A 19925-nucleotide genomic window follows, 5' to 3' on the forward strand; every position below is an offset into this window, starting at 1 on the left:
AGAGAGTTCCTAAATGAAGTTTGTTCATTATGGAACTGGAATTCCAGAGGGTACAGTGGTCAAGTCTGGGCAGAGCTAGAGTGGAACATGGGTGGAGTTTGAGGAAAAGAATGAGAAAATGAGAGAAGTGGAAGAGAGGAGATCGTTTACTCCTAAGAAGTCAGTGATTAGAAAATATAAGCAAGGAAAATTAAAGGGTGATAGGAGTTTGATAGCTATAGGGGCAGCATAGGTTAGCAGGTAAAATATAATGTTCCTCAGGGTGGTGTTGTGAGGCAATAGGCCAAGGACAGCTGGGGCAGGTGGATAGTATTGCAACCTCAATGGAAGGACTCTACCTGCTCTTCCACCAGATTCCCTGGGACACATTCTAAAGGTTCACTCAGAGTTATCTTGGGAATATGTGGGAACACAGGCTATTCTAATGGCCTGCCACTTGGACAGTCTCAGGAGCTGGCAAGCCACCCTGAGAGATGAGGTGCGCCGGAGCCCTTGGGAGCTGGTCATTCCGCCCCCACAGACCAAGGGCACAGGACACAGCTGTGCTTTAACACCTCCCCTCCAACATACCCCCTTATCCTGTAACGCAAGACACTAAATGTACACCGCTTCTGCACCCCCATTCCGTTTTTCTTTGTTTTACCCCAGAAGACCTAACAGTATATATGTAGAAGCTAAGGAGTAATAAAATTGAGCTGGAGGCATAAGGCAGTGTGGTTTGACTCCTTATTTTCAGCTCCCCTCCGGGAGGGAGGTCATCACTGTTCAGGCCCCAAGGTGAAGCAAGCCACAACAAATATATAAATATATATATATACACACACACACACACACACACACACACACACACACACACACACACACCCAGAAGACCCTAGTTAGGCTCTACGTCCGTCCCTCACTAGCTGTGTCACTGACGAGTCCAAACCTTTCTATGCTTTTTCTCATTTACAAAACTAGGATAGCTATCTGTACAGAATGACTGTTGATCAAATCTAGTTTATAAGATTATTAACAATGTCTTCTACTCTTCCTCTCTCCACAAGCCATATTTGGAATGCCTTAGCTCTACCTTACATGTGGAGAAGTTTTGTCCTACCAAGAACCTGGAACACCTACACAAGTCAGTTTTACATTTGTAAAATATAGGGATCAAACTATATGATTTTTATAAATTCACTTTTTCAGATTTTCTGTTTTTTTACATCATCATAATTTTCATCAGTGTTCCTCACCCTTCTCCCTAAGAGCTAACTCATATAATAGTATTTTTTAAAGACAAAAAAAGAAAAAGGGTGGGAAGAGAAAGCCAGAATAATTGATCAATATATTGAAAAAGTCATTAGGTGATTTTTTAAAACCTCTCAACTTTCAGAGCTAAAATACTTATAAGTACTAAAGTCTCTCTAAACTCCAAGAGTATATATACTACTTCACATCATTTCTCTCAGTGTATAAGTGGTATGATAGAAAGTACTGGGCTTGGAATTGGAAAGACCCAGGTACAGTTCCTGCCTCTAGAATCTCCCATGTCTTGGTTTCCTTATGGAGACACCTGTTAACACTCACCTCAAGAGGTTCATGGCTTCCAGGGCAAGTCAGTGGGAAAATCCTGGTTTGAGCCCTAGCCTTGGACCCATATTTAAGCTCTCCTACCTTAGACCCTTCTAACAGACTATAAATTACAGATTGGTTGCAGACCTAGATTGGGTGGATAGGGTTTGGGATTCAAAGTGTAGAGATAGTCTGATGAAATTGCAAATCCAGGTTTGTTTTTTTTAAGTTCCTATTGCAGGGTGGCTAGGTGGTGCAGTGGATAGAGCACTGGCCCTGGAGTCAGGAGTACCTGAGTTCAAATCCAGCCCCAGACACTTAATAATGACCTAGCTGTGTGGCCTTGGGCAAGTCAATTAACCCCATTGCCTAATAAAAAAAAAGTTCCTATCTCTTAGAGTTACTGTGAGAAATGTTGGCTGTAATTAATAACATATCTTTCTAACTAGGCTATATTTGAGGAGAATTGACTGTCTTTGTAGCTCCCTATGTCTAACACCACATTTATATAAAAATGCTTGATGAAGTTATTACTCAAATTGTTTCTCTTTGGAAGGAAGTTAATTAAAGCATATTTGCCAAATAAATTAGAGACAAAACATCAGATTTCTTCTGCTAAGTAGAAGAAACATTTTCCACCACCTACATTATCGCAACATTTGGGATATTTTCTTTCTTCCCTATTCCTCAGTTTAGAAGCTTAATTGCACCAGCAAAACAAGTTACTTTATATCTAGCACACCAGATAAAAAATGTTTTGCCCCACTTGTTCCATAAGGTTGTATGTTTGCATCATTTCATAGTTTGATAATTAGAGCTAGTAGAGACTATGGGGGTCATCCAGGACAGCCCTGCATTTTACAGATGAATAAACTTAAGCCAGGGTCACACAGGTAGGGAGGGACAAGTAGGTCTCCAGTCTTGATCTGTAACACCTGCTCATTCACTTTCTGGGAAGCTGCAGTTTAGTAGACACTATGCACAATTATTTAAAGGCAAAAAATCACACAAAAAAAGTCTCTAATAGTTTAGATCATTGGTGAAGGGGCTTAGTAAATCTTTTGGTGAATTAATGAAGAGTTGAGAATCAGATCTGGGATTCAAGTTCATGTCTTTTGCAGGAGGGGGAGGTGGGAAGGAAGACAATGTATATGGAATGTTACTTCTGTAAGCTGTCAAACCTTCAGTGTCTTGGCTTTACTGAACTGTTTTTTTTTTTTTAATTAAAAATAAATGTATTATTGATTTATTTTCAACATTCATTTTTTTTAAAGTTTTGAGATCTGAATTATCTTCATCCTTCCTTCGCTTCCCTACTAATGGAAAAAAAAGTAAGAAAAATAAAGTGAAAAAATGTTTCAAACTACACTCAGACTCTCTCTGTGGAGGTGGATAACATTTTTCATCATAAATTCTTAGATCACCGTATTGACAAGAATATCTAGTTGAACATCATATAACATTGCCATTAACATGTACAGTGTTTTTGCTCACTTCACTTAGTATCAGTTCATATAAGTCTTCCCAGTTTTTCTGAAAACCATATTGCTCATCACTTTTTATGCCACATTTTGTTCTATTCCCCAACTGATGGACAATCCCCTCAATTTTCAATTCTTTGCTACCACAATAAGAGCCACTATAGATATTTTGTACAATATATATCCTTTTTATTATTTTTTAAAATCTCTTTTGGGATACAGACCAAATGTTAGTATTGCTGAGTCACAGGGTGTAAGTAGAGTTTTATAGCCTTTTGGACCTAGTTCCAAATTATTCTCCAGAATAGGATAAGGTTACAATTCCACCAACAATGCATTAGTGACTCAAGTTTTTTCCAGTTCCCCTCCGTCATTTTCTGATAGCTGTGAGATGGTAATTTGAGTTGTTTTAATTTGTATTTCTCTAAGCAATAGTGATTTGGAGTATTTTTCATGACTACAAATATTACTTTGTTTCTTCTTCTGAAAACAACCTATTCCTATCCTTTGGCTATTTATCAATTGGGGAAGAATTTGTATTCTTACAACTTTGACTCCATTCCCTATAAAATTGAGAAATAAGAACTTTTCTTTGAGAAACTTGTAAAATAGAATTTTTCCCCATTTTCTGCTGTCCTAATCTTGGCTCCATTGATTTCATTTGTACAAAACTTAAATTTAATGCTATCAAAATCATCCATTATCCTTCTCAAATCCTTTCTATTTCACTTGGTCATAAATTCTTCCATTATCCATAGATCTCTTGGGTAAAATTTTCAGTGCTCCCCTAAATTTTCTCTAATCATCCTTTAGGTCAAAAAATGTCTATCCACTTTGACCTTATTTTGGTATATGATATAAAATGTGAGTTTCAGTCAAACTGCTTTTTTGTCAAATACTGAGTTCTATTCACAAAAGCTTCGAACTTTGGGTTTATAAACACTAAATCACTATGGTCATTTTCTACTGTGTATATTGTAGCTAATCTATTCCACTGATCTACCAATCTATTTCTTAGTATCAGATTGTTTTGATGATTACTGCTTTATAATGCCATATGAGTTCTGGTTGCTAGATCAGCTTCTTTCACATTTCTTTTGATTCCCTAGTTTTTTCCTTTACCTTGTTCTTCCAGATGAATTTTATTATTTCTTTTAACTCTATAAATTTTGGTAGTTTGGTGGTTTGACACTGAATAAATTTAGACAGAATTGTAATTTTTACTATATAGGTTCATATTATCCATGAATAATTAACATTTCTCCAAATGTTAATATCTTTATTTTCTGTGAAAAGTTTAATATTGTATTAACTGTCTTGGTAAGTTGACTCCTATTTATTTTATACTATTTGAAATTATTTTAAAAGTAATTTCTCTAACTCTTCTGGCTTGACTTTATTGGTAATATATTGAAATACTGATTTATTTTATATCCTGCAACTTTGTAAAAGTTAATGTTTCAATTAATTTAGTTGATTCTCTAGATTAGTACATCATGTGCAGAGTGATAGTACTGTTTCCTAGGAATAGGCAATGAACTATTCCAACTTCTTCCATTTCTTTTTTTTGTCTTACTGCTAAAGCTAGCATTTCTAGTACAATATTGAATTATAGCGCTGATGATGGACATTCTTGCTTCAAGATATTGAAAACGCTTATAGGCTATCCTTGCTACAAATAATGCTTGCTAATGGATATAGATAGATACTTATCATTTTAAGGAAAGTTCCATTTATTTCTATCCTTTCTAGGGTTTTTTAATAAGAATGTTATATTTTGTCAAAGCTTCTGCATCTATTGAGTTGATTACATGATTTTTTGTTATTGACGTGGTCAAGTGTGTTGATAGTTTCTTTTTGCAAGGCCATGGGATTAAGTGACTTGCCCAAAGTAATTATTAAGTGTCTGAAGCTGGATTTGAACTCAGGTTCTCCTGACTCCAGGGCTGGTGCTCTATTCATTACACAAACTAGCTGCCCCAGATAGTTGTCTTAATACTGAACCAGCCTTGCATTCCGATATAAACCCTTTCTCATCATAACTTGTCTTTGTGATACATTGCTGTAATCTTCTTGATGGTGTTATTTAAATTTTTGCATCAATATTCATTAGGGAAATTGGTCTACAGTTCTATTTTTGTTCTTCCTGGTTTAGGTATCAAAACCATATTTATAAAAGGAAATTGTTAAGATTCCTGCTTTACCTATTTTTCCAAATACTTTATATAATAATGGAATTATACAGAATTCCCTTGTGAATCCATTTGGTCCTGGGGATTTTTAATTAGGGAACTCTTTTACTGGCCTGTTCAATTTCTTTTTCTAAGATAGGGTTATTTAAATATTCTATTTTTCTTTCAATCTGAGCAATTTATATATTCATCAACATTCATCCATTTTACTGACACTCAAATTTATTGTCATGTAATTGTAGCAAAATAGCTCCCAACAACTGCTTTAATTTCAACTTCATTGGTGATGCCTTCAACCTTTTCTTTTTTGAAAATGACAAATTATTTTTAAATCAAATTAAAGTTTTATCTATTTTATTAACTTTTTCATAAAACCAATTCCTAGTTTTAATATTTACTTGCAATTTTATTATCTCCTTACTTTCATTGATCTGACCTTTATTTTACTGATAAAAGCATTTATAGAAATATAAATTTTCCCCAGGTGTCACTTTGGCTATGTCTCACAAAAGTTTGGTATGCTGTCTCATTGCTGTTGTTATCTTTAATGAAATTGCTGACTTGAACTGTTTTTATTTCTTATCTTTAATTAGGGTAGGGAAAAGGGATACATATATTTAGAAATTTGATATAAAAACATCAAAAATTTTCAAGGTAAAAATTTATTTGTCAAAGAAATATACAAACAGAATTAAATATATTAAAAAGAGCCATTAATTCAAGTTCTGCACAGTTCTTAAGTTTCCATTATATTCCTAAACATTCAGCCAGGCTTTTCAGGTCATTATCTCACCATCAGCAAGTTCTTACCATGACTGAGGATCATTCAACTTCCTGATGCCTTAAGAATTCCTAAGATGCCCTTTTCTCTCTTTCCTAAAGATCATTTTTTTCAGAAATCCTGCTGAATATTTTCTTTGTTTGCCTCCCCATGCTGTTGCTTGATTTGGAAGATTTCATTTTCAAGCTGTACAATAGTTCGTTCAATCTCATAATTTTTACTGACGAGGGAGACCCAACTAGAAAATACAGTGAGAGAAAAAAAAATATCAGGTTCAGTGTTTTTTGAAGATTTTATAATACATATAAACAATGATAGGATAATAGATTTAGAGCAGAGGGAACCACAGAGAGGACTGAATACAACTTCTTATTTTACAAATGAGAAACCTAAGGCAGAGAAAGATCCTGCCTTGACCAGGATCATCCAGGCTCAGATCCTCCCAAGTCCCACATCCAATGCTCTATCTATGCCAGGGGCAGGGAACATCTGGAACTTTTCAAGGGTACATTAAAGGTTTGACTAAATATAACAGGTGAAATGATATTATCAATATTCAAATAACCCTAAGGCAGAAGATTCCCCACCCCTGCTCTATACCATCGAGCAGATGATTAAGATGTAATGAAGATTCTTTCCTGGAATATCATAAAAAGGCTGAGAAGCTTTTTCAGAGGATGAGATACAGGCGCAGTACTATCCCAAAGCAGATGAACATTCAAATATATCTTAGTTTAATTTTTCCATAACCTCTGAATTTACATCAATAGCACAGAGCTGCTGATGTATGCTGGCAGTAAACAAACCTTATGCTCACAGCACTCGTAAGACTGGCAAGGGTTTTTCCCTTTCCCTTGGTTTCTACTGATTACTGGTTCCCTCCTCTGTCCCTGTTCCCCATCCTTCCAAAGCATTCAGAGTTAGAAAAAGGGGCTGGGCCAGGAGAAGCCAAGGGTCGAGATTGGCAGAGGTCTCCAGAGATCAGCTGGGTCATCTCACTTGAGCACTAATTCAAAGTGAGGTAGTTTGGAACAAAGGGGAAATCTTACTTACGTCGACTCCATTTCTCGTAATTTAGACCCAGCAGTGAGTTGCATGTTCTTCCTCTGCCAGTTTAAGTCCTGAATATGTTTTCTGTTAAAGAGAAATGGAAGTACTTAATTTTCTTTTAGATAGTAATTTTGCTATTCAATCATCCTGTATAATAGTCAGTAAGTTCTACAGAATATTTAAGGCTCTGTGTCAACTTATCTTGACAGCTTTTTTCTTTTAGGTTTTTTGTTTGGTTTTTTTTTTTTTGCAAGGCAAATGGATTAAGTGCCTTGCCCAGGCCACACAGCTAGGTAATTATTAAGTGTCTGAGACCGGATTTGAACCCAGGTACTCCTGACTCCAGGGCCGGTGCTCTATCCACTGCGCCACTTAGCCACCCCAGCTTTTTTTATTAATGGTATTTTTTTCAATTGCATGTAGAGATTTTCTTTTCTTTTCTTTTTTAGATTTTGCAAGGCAATGGGGTTAAGTGGCTTGCCCAAGGCCACACGGATAGGTTATTATTAAGTGTCTGAGGCCAGATTTGAACTCAGGTACTCCTGACTCCAAGGCCAGTACTCTATCCACCTCGCCACCTAGACGCCCCATGTAGAGATTTTCAACCTTCATTTTTTTTTTTGGATTTTGGCAGTGCAATGGGGTTAAGTGACTTGCCCAAGGTCTCACAGTATTATAAGTATTAAGTGTCTGAGGCCAGATTTAAACTCCAGTCCTCCAGACTCCAGGGCTAGTGCTCTATCCACTGTGCCACCGCTTGACAGCCTTTTTCATGCAACTTCATTCAATAGTAAAAATGGATTTGTGACAGCAATGATTTGGATGTTCCCTTTAGCAAGGTTTAATAACTCACTTAGGCCTACTCTCTTGTCTATCTCGTATCCAAGTCCTACAAATTGACCATGAACCACAATCAATGTACTACAAAGTGCCAGGAAAGCATTCTAGTTCTGCATCTGTCATTCTTCAACCTTGCCATATGACCAACCCATCTTCTACTATTGTTCTTAAAAGTTCCTCAATTTGCAGTCCCCAATGTTGCCCCTTACTCAAACCTTACATTCATCTCTCAACTGCCTTTGGTATAATATTAAATTAAAATCCTTAAAGATTCTTGTGCTTTGTTTCAGTCAAACAACATTAGAAGACTACTGATTATATATATATATTTAAAATGAACCATAGTAGTTTCCTGAAAGCAATGTGGTTCATTCTCCTTAATTCTGTTCATTTATCCTATCTCTCCTACATTTATTTAACGATGGACAAGTTTTATAGGGTATATACCCTCCTGTGATAATTTGGGCAACAAATATGCTTCATCAATTTGATTTTTACTATATAGATGGTCAGGGCAACCTCTCCTGAGTAAGCAGAGATCTCTTCTAAGAGTTATTGCAATGTTCCAGAGCTCAATGTAACCAGCACAGTTTTAGCCACAAACAGAACATTTGAAGCACTCTACCATCCATAGGCAATCTCTCCTCAATCTGAATTCTGCTTTGGCTCTCTCCATTATAGTGGCAACGTTGACAAGCATATATTTCCATTTTATTCTTTGCCTCATGTCACTGAACAAGATACAGTTATGATGATTGTCTTTCGTTCTCAAAGACGATGACATTAGGGAGGTGATGCCATGACAAGCACAGAAATTGAATGGGGGGGGTTGTACTAAGTCACCCGCCTCAGTTTCTCCTCCAGAACCATCTGGGTCCAGCATTCAAATATCACAGTTAGTGAGTATCAAGTGTTCAAGATCAGATTCTCTTGACTTCAGGGTCAATGCTCTACCCCTGTGCTATAAAAGGAATCCCAAATGATTTTCATTTTGGGGGAAAAACTTCAAGGAAGCATTTTGTTCTTCCAAATACAATGCTTTTTTTGGATTTTTGAAAGACAATGTGACTTGCCCAAGGTCACATGGCTAGGTAATTAAGTGTCTGAGACTGGATTTGAACTCAGGTCCTCCTGACTCCAAGGCCAGTGCTCTATCCACTGTGTCATTTAGATGTCCCTACAGTATTTCTTTTTATAATAAGCACCACAGATTCTTGTATACTCTACATCTTTGCTAATTCTACTATGGAATGTCAACTACAAAAGCCTGACTATTCCCGAATGATAACATAGGTACGGTACTGATGTGTGTAGCAATTATTTTATAAATGATTCTGAGCAGAATAGTGATGTGATCAATTATGACCAGAAGGATTAATTTAGCCAAGCATACAAGACAGAAAGAAATAGAAGAGTAGAGGCCTTAAAATTTAGTCTTTCTATTGTTGTTCAGTCATGTATGACTTTGTGACCTTATTTAGAATTTTCTTGGTAAAGATATGGAGTGATCTGCCATTTCATTCTTCAGTTTATTTTACAGATGAGGAAACTGAGGCAAACACAATTAAGGACCTGTCCAGGGTCACACAGCTAATAAATGTCTGAAGGCAGATTTGAACTCACAAAGATGAGTCTTCTTACTCCAGGCTCAGTACTCTATCTACTGTGCCAACCTCTAGTCCAGACAAAAATATTTTTTCTGTGCTTTTGCTAAGGAAACCTCCTTTTGTTAACTTCTGAAGGAACCTAAGTGCTTCCTATTTCATCCCAACACTTGACCTGAACTAAAAGGGTGCCTCTCAAACTCAGCAAGTGGATGGTGACCTAGTGAAGAAAAGTGGGATGTTTGGAATGGCTATCATCCTACAACATACTTCTCTGGAATACTGAAGTTCTTAGATAAAAATGAAGCCAACAAAGGGAAAAATTTACCTTAACTTCTGCAGCTCCTTCTGGGCTTGTTCAATCATATGAACGAGATTTCTCAAAAGTGAAGAAAAACAAAATGGAAATAAAAAGTTTATTATTGCCATCAGTAAGTGAAACACAATACTTATATAAAAGCAAGAGTTAATTGTCATGGTGAATTTGTTTTTCATATGTATGCAACCATTATGAATTTATTACAATATGCCGTCATTACATTATGTTGGAACACAGTACATTGTTTCCACATAAAGTTGGTAATATGGTCACTATTTTAAAAAAGCTTCCAACAACATTGCAAAGTAATTGAACAGCGAAGTGTGATTAAATTTTACTCTTAGAACAAACCAAACTAAGTAAAAACACAACAGATTTTGTGCAAAATATAGGTATAACTAATATTTTTTTAAATATCTAAGTTAAACAAACTCTACAGAAACCTGGGTATATCATAATGACTCCCAAGAACAAAAGGCAAACAAAGCAGAATTTTCCACCTACTAATAGATCAATACCTAACCATGTGGTCATATGGTAGGTGATGGTGTTTGGGGAGCCTGGAATTGTCCTACAGCAGTACATTTCTTTGAAAGGTCTAGTTGCAAGTACCTCTTATTCTCACTTCTCTCAAAATAAAATGAGGTCAACAATGTGGTTAAAAAAATATCCTTCCTGGACTGCCTTCTCTCTGTACTGTCCCTCAGTCATCTCACCTATTTCCATGCATTCAATTATTATTCACATACAGATGACACCCAAACCAATATTTTCAGTCTTAATTTCTATCCCAAACTCTAATCTCACATTATCAACTTGGCTGGACGTGTTCCCCTATCTCAAATTCACATATCTATGATAGATTCCATTACTTTCTTCACCTAACCAACACATCCTTTCACTCCTTTACTTCCTCCTTCCCTCCTTCAATCACCCTTCCTGTCCAGTTGTCTAGTCTTGTCAATTTGAATTCCATATAATCTAAAATCAATCACTGCCCCCTTGTTATCACCTGACTGGTATCCCTAGTTCAATCTCTCTTCCTCACTATCCATAGGCTACCAGAATCAAGCCCAGCACGTCTCATCTATGGTGGGAAGCGTAAGCAACACTGATTGAACTGAAGTGACCTGATTATGAAATTCACCCATTTACCTAGTTTTTCAGTAGTTAATTAGGTTAATCTCCCAAAAGGACAGTCTATTAACAAGGATGAGCCAAGTCAGCGTGTGCTCTCTGCTACCACCCAGATGTCACAATGAGTGACAACATTAGAAGACTACTGATCTATTAATTTTTTTTTAAATGAACCATAGTGGTTTCCTGAAAGCAATGTGGTTCATTCTCCTTAATTCTGTTCATTTATCCTATCTGTCCTAGCAGAGAACTCAATCCCAACTATGGGTGGCAAAAAGCCCAAGCCTCCTTAGAATTCCTGAACTGAAGGAGGGAAGGAAAAGGCTGAATGAAAATCCACTGAATAGGTGCCTCTCACAGCAGTGTAAAAGGAAAAAGTTCATAAGGAAGAAAAGAATGGGCTAGGAGAATGGTCTGGTGGCTCCCACGGAAGATGGGTTTCCCTGTCCGGCAGGGCTCAGAGCCAAGGAGACACCAAGGGGTAGAGAAGACATATTAATCCACCCACAAAGGAGGGGTCTTTTTGAGCATAGTGCTCACCTGGTCTGTTAATACTGAATTTCATTTTGAATTCTTTTCTACAAAAATCTGATTTTAATAACACCAAGCCAGGCAAAAGGTGTTCTTACTTACTCATTATATACTTTCCAGGCATTGCAACCATGTTGTGACATCAACTCGAGGTTTTCAATGCGAACTGCCTGATGCTCCAGTTGGGCCATTGAATTATTTACACATTCCTGCCATGCAGTGATATCATTTTTCTGCCCAGATGAGGGAGCTGGAAGTTCATATCTGAAATTATAGGAGAGGAAAATAATATTTATCTATCCTGTAACAGTGACACAGAAGAGAATGTTAAGTTGGAATGAGGAAGACCTGTGTTCAAATTCTGCTTCTGATAAGAGTTTTATGACCTGAGAATGTCACTTAAGCTCACTGAGCCTCAATTTTATTATGATCTGAGAATGTCACTTAAGCTCGCTGAGCCTCAATTTTATCATCTATAAAACAAGGATGATAGTAACAGCATCTGCCTCATTTGTCATGAAGATTAAATAAAAACATATATAAAGTGCTTTGTAAACCTTAACACTGTCATAACATGAGCTATTATTAAGACTAGAGAAAGGTTAAAACAAGACAGAGAACAAGATGTCAATGACTAAAGTATTTCCTGATTCTAGATACTATTTTTGCTTATGAATTGTATTTAGAATTCTGCATTTTCTACTCCTTCCTCTTGCATAACTCTTTTCTTATTTATTTAAGGCAATGGGGTTAAGTGACTTGCCCAAGGTCACAAAGCTAGGCAATTATTAAGTGTCTGAGGCCAGATTTGAACTCAGGTCCTCCTGACTCCAGGGCCAGTGCTCTATCCACTGCACCTCCTAGCTGACCCAAATTCATCTTTGTAAATGAGGCCTCTCTCTCCTTCCTCAAACATCTCCACCACCTTCAATTACACAGAAGTTAAACAGTATCTTGGGTTTTTTTTGTTTTTATATTTAATATTTATTCTCATTTTGTACACATTTTTTATATACATTAATAGAATATTCCTGTTTAAGAGTAAACAAAATACCCCCTCCCCCAAAAAATATAGACTCGCTTGAGAGATAAAGGGGAGAGAAAAAAATTAAAATAAAATAGTAATAATTGTAGGTATGGCCAGGTGGCGCAATGGATGGAGCACCAGCCCTGGAGCCAGGAGCACCAGAGCCCATATCTGGCCCCGTACACCCAACAATCCACCAGCTGTGTGACATGCAAGCCACCCCAACCCTACTGCCCTGCAAAACCCCAAAAAAGGAAAAAAAAAAAGACCCAAAAAACAATAAAATAGTAATAATAGTAGGTGTGGCTGGGTGGCTGACAAAGCATTGGCCCTTGAGCCAGGAGCACCCAGGTCCAAATCCGGCCTCAGACACCCAACAATCAACCTGCTATGCGGCCCAGGCAGGCCACCCAGCCCCATTTGCCCTGCACTCTCCCCAAAATAATAATAATAATAACAATAATAATAATAATAATAATAATAATAATAATAATAAACAATAATAATAATAATAAAATGTGCTTCAGTCTTTTAAACAGTATCTTGTTACAAATTATTGTGAATTACATAACCCTATTGCCTAACTCTAAAAATATGAAAATAAGAACTTAGATGGGAGTAAAGAGGAAATTTTATAGTAAATAGCACTTCTTAGGGAAGACAGTCCTTGGGTGGGGTAAAAAAGCGAGCAGCATAAGGGAAGAAGGGAAGCACATCAAAGACAAACTCTGCCTCTTCAGCGATTTTACCCTGGTCCTAATGACTAAGATCACCCTATGATTCATGCCATTATATACAGTGTGGAACATGAAGAAAAATACATACAAGTTAAAACAAGGATCACATTATAAAAAACATACATGTAAAACAATACAATTCCTAAGTTTCTGGGAACCTCTCCACATTTTTTCAGGGAAACTTGAAAATGTATGTTACTTTGACACAAACTAACCCCCCCCCCAAAAAAAACATACCGCTTCATGCTAAGTAATTCAATTGGTTGTCGGGCAGCCAGTCTTTCAAATTCATTTCTCATAATGTCAGTCTAAAAATTGAAAAGAGAATTTTTTTTGAGAACTACAGATTAGATTCACTATCTAAACCAACTATACAACATGAAGATGAACCATTTATAACAAATACACCTTACCCATCTTCTTATCTTATCCTAATCTGTTCCCTCCAGGAACAAGACAGGAAATAGACAGTAACTACAATTCTAAATTCAGTTGATTAAGTAACTTGCTCAGACTGGAGAGACAATAAGACCCTTATATAAAAACTACTACTCACCCTGAGACAAAAAGATTTATCTTGCCATATTTAGCAAGTAATAAGAGATAAATCTGGATATTAAGTTTTAGTGCAAGATTCAATCTGCTGTGCCTTCCTTTCTATCACTGACATTGTAATATGTACAGAATAGTTTCAAGTTCTGCCTTTTGGAGTTAAGAAGGTTGGGTAAAAAGAATGAGCAACTTTCCTCTAATATAAATCTACAGTAATTTCTCTGCTTTAATTGTTCCAATAATCAGTCCTATTTAGCCTAATAAAAGCATACAAAGATGATGTTCATTTAAAAAAAAATTCAGGTCGTTCATTTCTTTCAAAACTGTCAAATTTATAATAAAAAGGACATATATTTTTTTGTTTTCTTTCATTATTATTTTTTTCCAATTACATGTAAAGATAACATTCATCTATTTTCAAATTTATACTATCCCTTCTCTCCCCTCTCCCCACTGAAGCAAACACCCTGGTAAAAGTTGTCCATGTACAATCCAGTTTAACATATTTTCATATTAGTCAAGTTGTGAAAAAGGAATTAGAACTAAGGAGGGAAAAATACATGAAAAAAAAAGGAAAAAATATAAAAGAAGTTTTAAAAGTGAAAATACGCTTTTATCTGTATTCAGACTCCATAATTTTTCTTCTAAAGGTAGATGCCATTGTCCATAATCACTTAACCACTGAGAGTTGTTTTGAAGGACCTCTATATTTAAAACAATTAAGTTACCTGGCACTCTTCAAAATCAAATGTCATTGATTAGTTTCCAGATTTATCCATACTTGTATCTTCTAAAAAAGTTTTACTGATGATCCTTTTATCAATGTTCTACAGACATCTTCAATACATATCCAAACTGAACTCATTTCTTTCTTAACTTCCCTACACCACCATCCTCTTAACCACCCTACCCCTCAGAAGCCATTATGAGTGAGGACCCTCCCATGTCCAATCCACCCTCGTATGCCCTCTCCCATATACCCTCTTCTCTCCTTTGACGCCATCACACGGTGCAGGCCCTCTGGCCGACACAAGTGCAACAGCCTTCTGGATTCTTTTCCTGACTTAAGTCTCTGCCTACACCAGTCAATCTCTAGTTTTACTAAAGTGATCTTCCTGATCACGTCATCGACTTCAGCAGTTCCCTATTTCTTACAGGATCAAAAATAAAAGTCCTACTTGGCTTTTATAATCTTTGCTCCCCTTCTTATACCTTACTCTCCACTCACTTTACAATTCCATGACACCAACCTCCTTGCAGTTTTTCACATTAGATTCTGACTTTGCATATTTTCACTGGCTGTCTGTGCCTCAAATGTTCTCCCTCTTTATCTCCACCTCCTGGCATCCTTCAAATCTCAGCTAAAATCCCTTATTTTGCAAGAAATCTCTCCTGGTCCTCCTTAACACATGTGTGTCTGTCTACATGCCTGTATTTAGTAAGATGATACCAGACGAGTTTGGATCCTAAAGCTGGCACACCATCTTGCCTGAGCCCTCATCAAATACATCAACTGTCCAAGTCTTATGAGAAGTAAAACCCACAAAATTAGGATCTGGTCACTGACCTCCAGTGATTAAGGCATACCAAGGGGGCCATATGGCCTTGATAGGCATGAGGTGCTAGAATCTACTACATGTCTTGTACACACAGAGCCATTTTCAGACCGTCTCCTCTGTTTGAATGTGTGTTCCATGGAAGAGACCGTCTTTGCTTTCTTTCTACCTCCCACTTCGTACAATGCCTGCCTCATATTAAGCACTAATAAATGCTTGCTGACTAAATTTCTATCAACTCTTTTTTGAAACAAGTACAGTTAAGAAAAACAGATCAATACATTGCTTGTTTCTGAAAACTTATGCATGATTCTGTTCCTCTAGTCTAACAATTTTCTGCTAAAAGGAATCATTAGTTTTAGATTACAATTGGTCACTGCTCAATCAAGAGTCCTGAAGTCTTTCAATGCCATTTGTTTTCCTGGCATTACTTCCTTTTACAAGATCAAATATTATCTTTGCAAGTTTCTCTGAATTCTTCATATTCATCATTTCTTATATACAGTAACTTTTTTATATATTTAGCCACTCCTTAATTGATGAAATTATTTCCAATTCTTTGCTAGCATAAAATGTGCTACTAGAGATATTTTTTGGGAATGAGATTTTTTCCTTCTATCTTTGATATTCTTTAACTACATATCTTTCCAACTCTGTCAGTGAGGAAAAAAATTAAAAGATGGCATCAAAATAACTTCAAATATGAACTCTTCAATATGATTTCCATAGTCATAAGTTATGACATTAAGAAAAAGTTAAAATGGCCACTAAACTATTTATAAAGATAGAAAAGCATATATTATTTAAAGATTTCCATTAAAATCAAAAGTCAGTACTTAAAGATAAGATTCAGTTATACAGAAGCATTTTCATTGTACTAAAACCATTCTCTCTAGTTAGCAAGGATCTCATAATTTCAAATTCAATGGATTTTTCTTAATCCTAATCATTTATTCATTGTATTCCCAATTCCAAACACAGTTCTTTGTATATAATAATGATAATAATAATAATTTGTTAAAAACATTTTTAAAATGGTGCTAGAGAAGGAAAGCAAAAATCTTTCATAAATTTGGATGGAGGAAAAAAATCTTTACAAGAGACAGAAATGAGTAAAGATAAAACAGCCAATTATGATTACATACATTAAATGCCAGGTGTCAAATGCAGAAATGCAAGCTTAACAACCACATAAAAATTCTCCAAAACACTAATAAGAGAAATGCAAATTAAATACTTCACTCATCAGATCTGACAAAAGTTGACAAAATGTCAATTTGTCAATGGAGGAGTTATGAGACAACAATCACAATAAGATATTGCTGGTAAAGTTGTCTAATGGTTCAGTCATTCTTGAGAGTGCCTCAAAAGTCACTATACTCTGCATACTCTTTGACCCAATATCATTATTGAAAAACCGAAGAGGTCAAAGACAGAACTAATCAACCATACATTCAAAATATTGATACACTTTTTGTTGTACCAAAGAATTGGAAACAAAATGTGTGTCTATTAACTGGGGGGATGGCTAAACAAATTAAAATAGTGAATATAATATTACTATACTGTTAAGAAATGACAAAAGGGACAATTTTGGAGAAACTTGAGATGACTTGTACAAAAGCATACAAACTAAAGTAAGAAGAAGCAGGGAACAATTTACACACTGACCACAATACCATAAAACAACTCTGAAATATTTCAGAACCTTGATGCAATGACTACAACCCAGAAGACTGATAAGTAAATATCCTTCCTTCCCAACTTTTGAAAAAATCTGATGGATTAGAGATGTGAAATGGGATACATTTTCAGGTTTGACCAATGTGTTCATTGTTTTTTCTAAGTTACTAATTTCTTACAATGAGGAACTTCTATTAGAATGGGAAGAATGGAAACGTTCTACTTTGCTAACTCTTTTGTGCTATACATTCACATCTCTACTCTTTTCTTTCTGTTCTATCTTCAGGATACTGATGACCTGTTTCTGAAGTTCTGACCTTTGTCATAAATGTCATGGTCAGGAAACTGGGATTCTCTCCTGTGGTTCTTAGCATTTTTCTTTTTTGGTGAGGCAATGGGTGCCCAGGGTCACATAGTCACTATCTGAGATTGGATATGAATTCAGATCCTCCTGACCAGAAGGCAGTATTCTAGTCACTTCACCACCTATTTTTCCCCTCCCCCCTAGCCTTTTTCTACGGAGGAAGACAAACAGTCCACCCCCACCTCAAAGGCTGAGTAATCCGGAGCAGGCAGGTAGCTCAGATAGTTCTTGGTTGGCCGGTACCGACGTGTTTCTTCCTCTACCAAGGCAGCAGCCTAAGAAAAATGGGAAGAATATCAGAAATTTACGTGGGGGGGGGGGGGGAACAGAAAAAAGGTAGAGAAATAAAGTGAAGGGAAGAAAGGGAAAGAAAAGGGAAGTCTAGAGATATTATTTCAAAATAACTGCAGTAGAATTCATACTAGATCAAATCATCTCAGTTATTTAATATCTGGGCAGCTGTTAAATTTTTGACCATGTTACTTGCCTACTCAAAAGGTGACAGCTCTCCTCTGCCTTTAGGCACCAAATTTCTCCATTTGGATTTCAGAACCCTACACAAGGGAGCCCCAGCCCACCTTTCCATCCCACAGAGGACTGCTTCCAGGTACAATGGCCTTCTTGCTCCATGACCTCTCTCTGGGCCTTTGCCTCTTAGAATCCCTAGCTCAAGCCCCATCTTTCTACAAGAATCTGTTTCCTTCTTATTCTTCCAAAAAACCCTCCGAGCCTTCCTTGCCTGTCCCTACACTGAGACAAAACTTGGGATTTCACTGGCAGGGGCCTCCTGACTGAGATCCCGCCATCTACCAAATGAACTAGAGTTGTTCTCCAGCACCGGGTAGTCAGGCAACTGGTCCAAAGTCAGATGGAGAACTTGAACCCAGGTCTTCCTGGCTGTCTCTTTTAAAGTCAAGCCACCTCTTAGAAAGCTGGTCAAAGATCAAATTGGATTTCAGAATGTTGAGATGCAACATCATCTGGGAAAGGTGTGGTGACATCAAGATTCAGGAGAAGTCTCAAACCCAGTCAATCAAAAAAACATTAAGCATCTTTGATCTGCTGGGCATCCGTCAAATGTGAGGCTGCAAAGGAAGGCAGAAACCAGTCCCTGTTCTCAGCCTAGTGTAATACAAGACTCACTTTTTTTTAATAGTTGTGTGTGCGCACACACATAGATATACACAAGTTTTTATATATTTATATGTAGTTTACATCTTATGTATGTTACATATTATACATTATATGCCATATATCACACATATATTTACATGTAGTTTATATATTGTATATATATATAGATATATATAGTTTGTACATATGTATAAAAAGGCAGAGGAAAGCTGTCACCTTTTGAGTAGGCAAGTAACATGGTCAAAAATTTAACAGCTGCCCAGATATTAAATAACAGATGATTTAGTATGATCTAGTATAAATTCTACTGCAGTTATTTTGAAATAATATCTGTAGATAGACTTCCCTTTTCTTTCCCTTTCATACATATCACATATATATTTACATGCAGTTTATATAGTGTATATAATCATACATATATTGATATATAGTTTACGTGTTACACATATTTACACAGCTTATCTATTATCTATTATACATCATACATATAATGATATGCAGTTTACCTATTATCTATTATACATCATATGTATATTGATACGTAGTTTATGATCTATTATACAACATACACATATTGATATGTAGTTTATTATATATCACACATTTTACATGTAGTTTATTTTATATATATGATATGTAGTTTATATTGCGCTTATGTATTATATATCGTACATTTTTACATGTAGTCTATCTACGTTATATATATTGATATGTAGTTTATATTGCGCTTATATATTATATATCATACATTTTTACATGTAGTTTATCTACGTTATATATATATTGATATGTAGTTTATATGGCGTTCATCTACAGGACAAACGAGGCCTTTATCCAAGGGAAGGGCCGGTAGCGGCTTCCGGTTTAACTTGGCGCCAGCGAGGGGCCCCGCAGGGAGGCCTCGGCCTTCGGGGAGCGGCCCTGCCCGGAGCCAATCCGAAAGCTTCGGGGCGGGAAGGGGCGGGGCGGGCCTCCCGGAAGCCGGGGCGGGCGGCGGGGCCGGGGGCGGCCTAGGGTGCTTTGTCAGGAGGGGGACTGGAGGGGAAGGGGCCGGGGAGAGTTGTGCGGCCGTCCGCGACTCACCGCCTCCCGCACGCCAGGCGCTTCGTAACCCTGATCAAAGTACGGCAGGGCGTCCACCACCGCCTCCCCGGCCACGAGCCCGGTGCCCGCCATCCCGCGGCCTCAGCCTCGCTCGGCGCGCGCCTCTGGCTGGAGTCGTTGGCACCGGCGTGGCTGCTCGTGCGCGTGCGCAGCTTTTCGCGCATGCTCGGTTGCGACGACCGAATCCCTAGGGTCGCTCTTTTGCCAGTAACCCCGCCCCCCCCGGGTGTTTTGGCCCGATCTTCCCAGTGTCACGGGAGAGGATGACGTAGATTCGTC

The 19925-nt window shown here is 37.2% G+C and overlaps 1 protein-coding gene across 1 annotated transcript; it reads right to left on the minus strand.

Moving 5' to 3' along the window:
• Positions 1-5873: 5873 nt before the first annotated feature.
• Positions 5874-19806, minus strand: BCAS2 (BCAS2 pre-mRNA processing factor). The gene is made up of 7 exons (XM_074188495.1): positions 19626-19806; positions 17591-17683; positions 13491-13561; positions 11592-11753; positions 9831-9881; positions 7062-7142; positions 5874-6246 (listed from the first exon to the last, which is right to left on the minus strand). The coding sequence occupies exons 1-7, from the start codon at positions 19716-19718 to the stop codon at positions 6120-6122; spliced, it is 678 nt and encodes a 225-aa protein (XP_074044596.1). The 5' UTR covers positions 19719-19806; the 3' UTR covers positions 5874-6119.
• Positions 19807-19925: the final 119 nt, after the last annotated feature.

Source organism: Macrotis lagotis, chromosome 5 (genome assembly GCF_037893015.1).
Source record: "Macrotis lagotis isolate mMagLag1 chromosome 5, bilby.v1.9.chrom.fasta, whole genome shotgun sequence".
Classification (NCBI taxonomy): domain Eukaryota; kingdom Metazoa; phylum Chordata; class Mammalia; order Peramelemorphia; family Peramelidae; genus Macrotis; species Macrotis lagotis.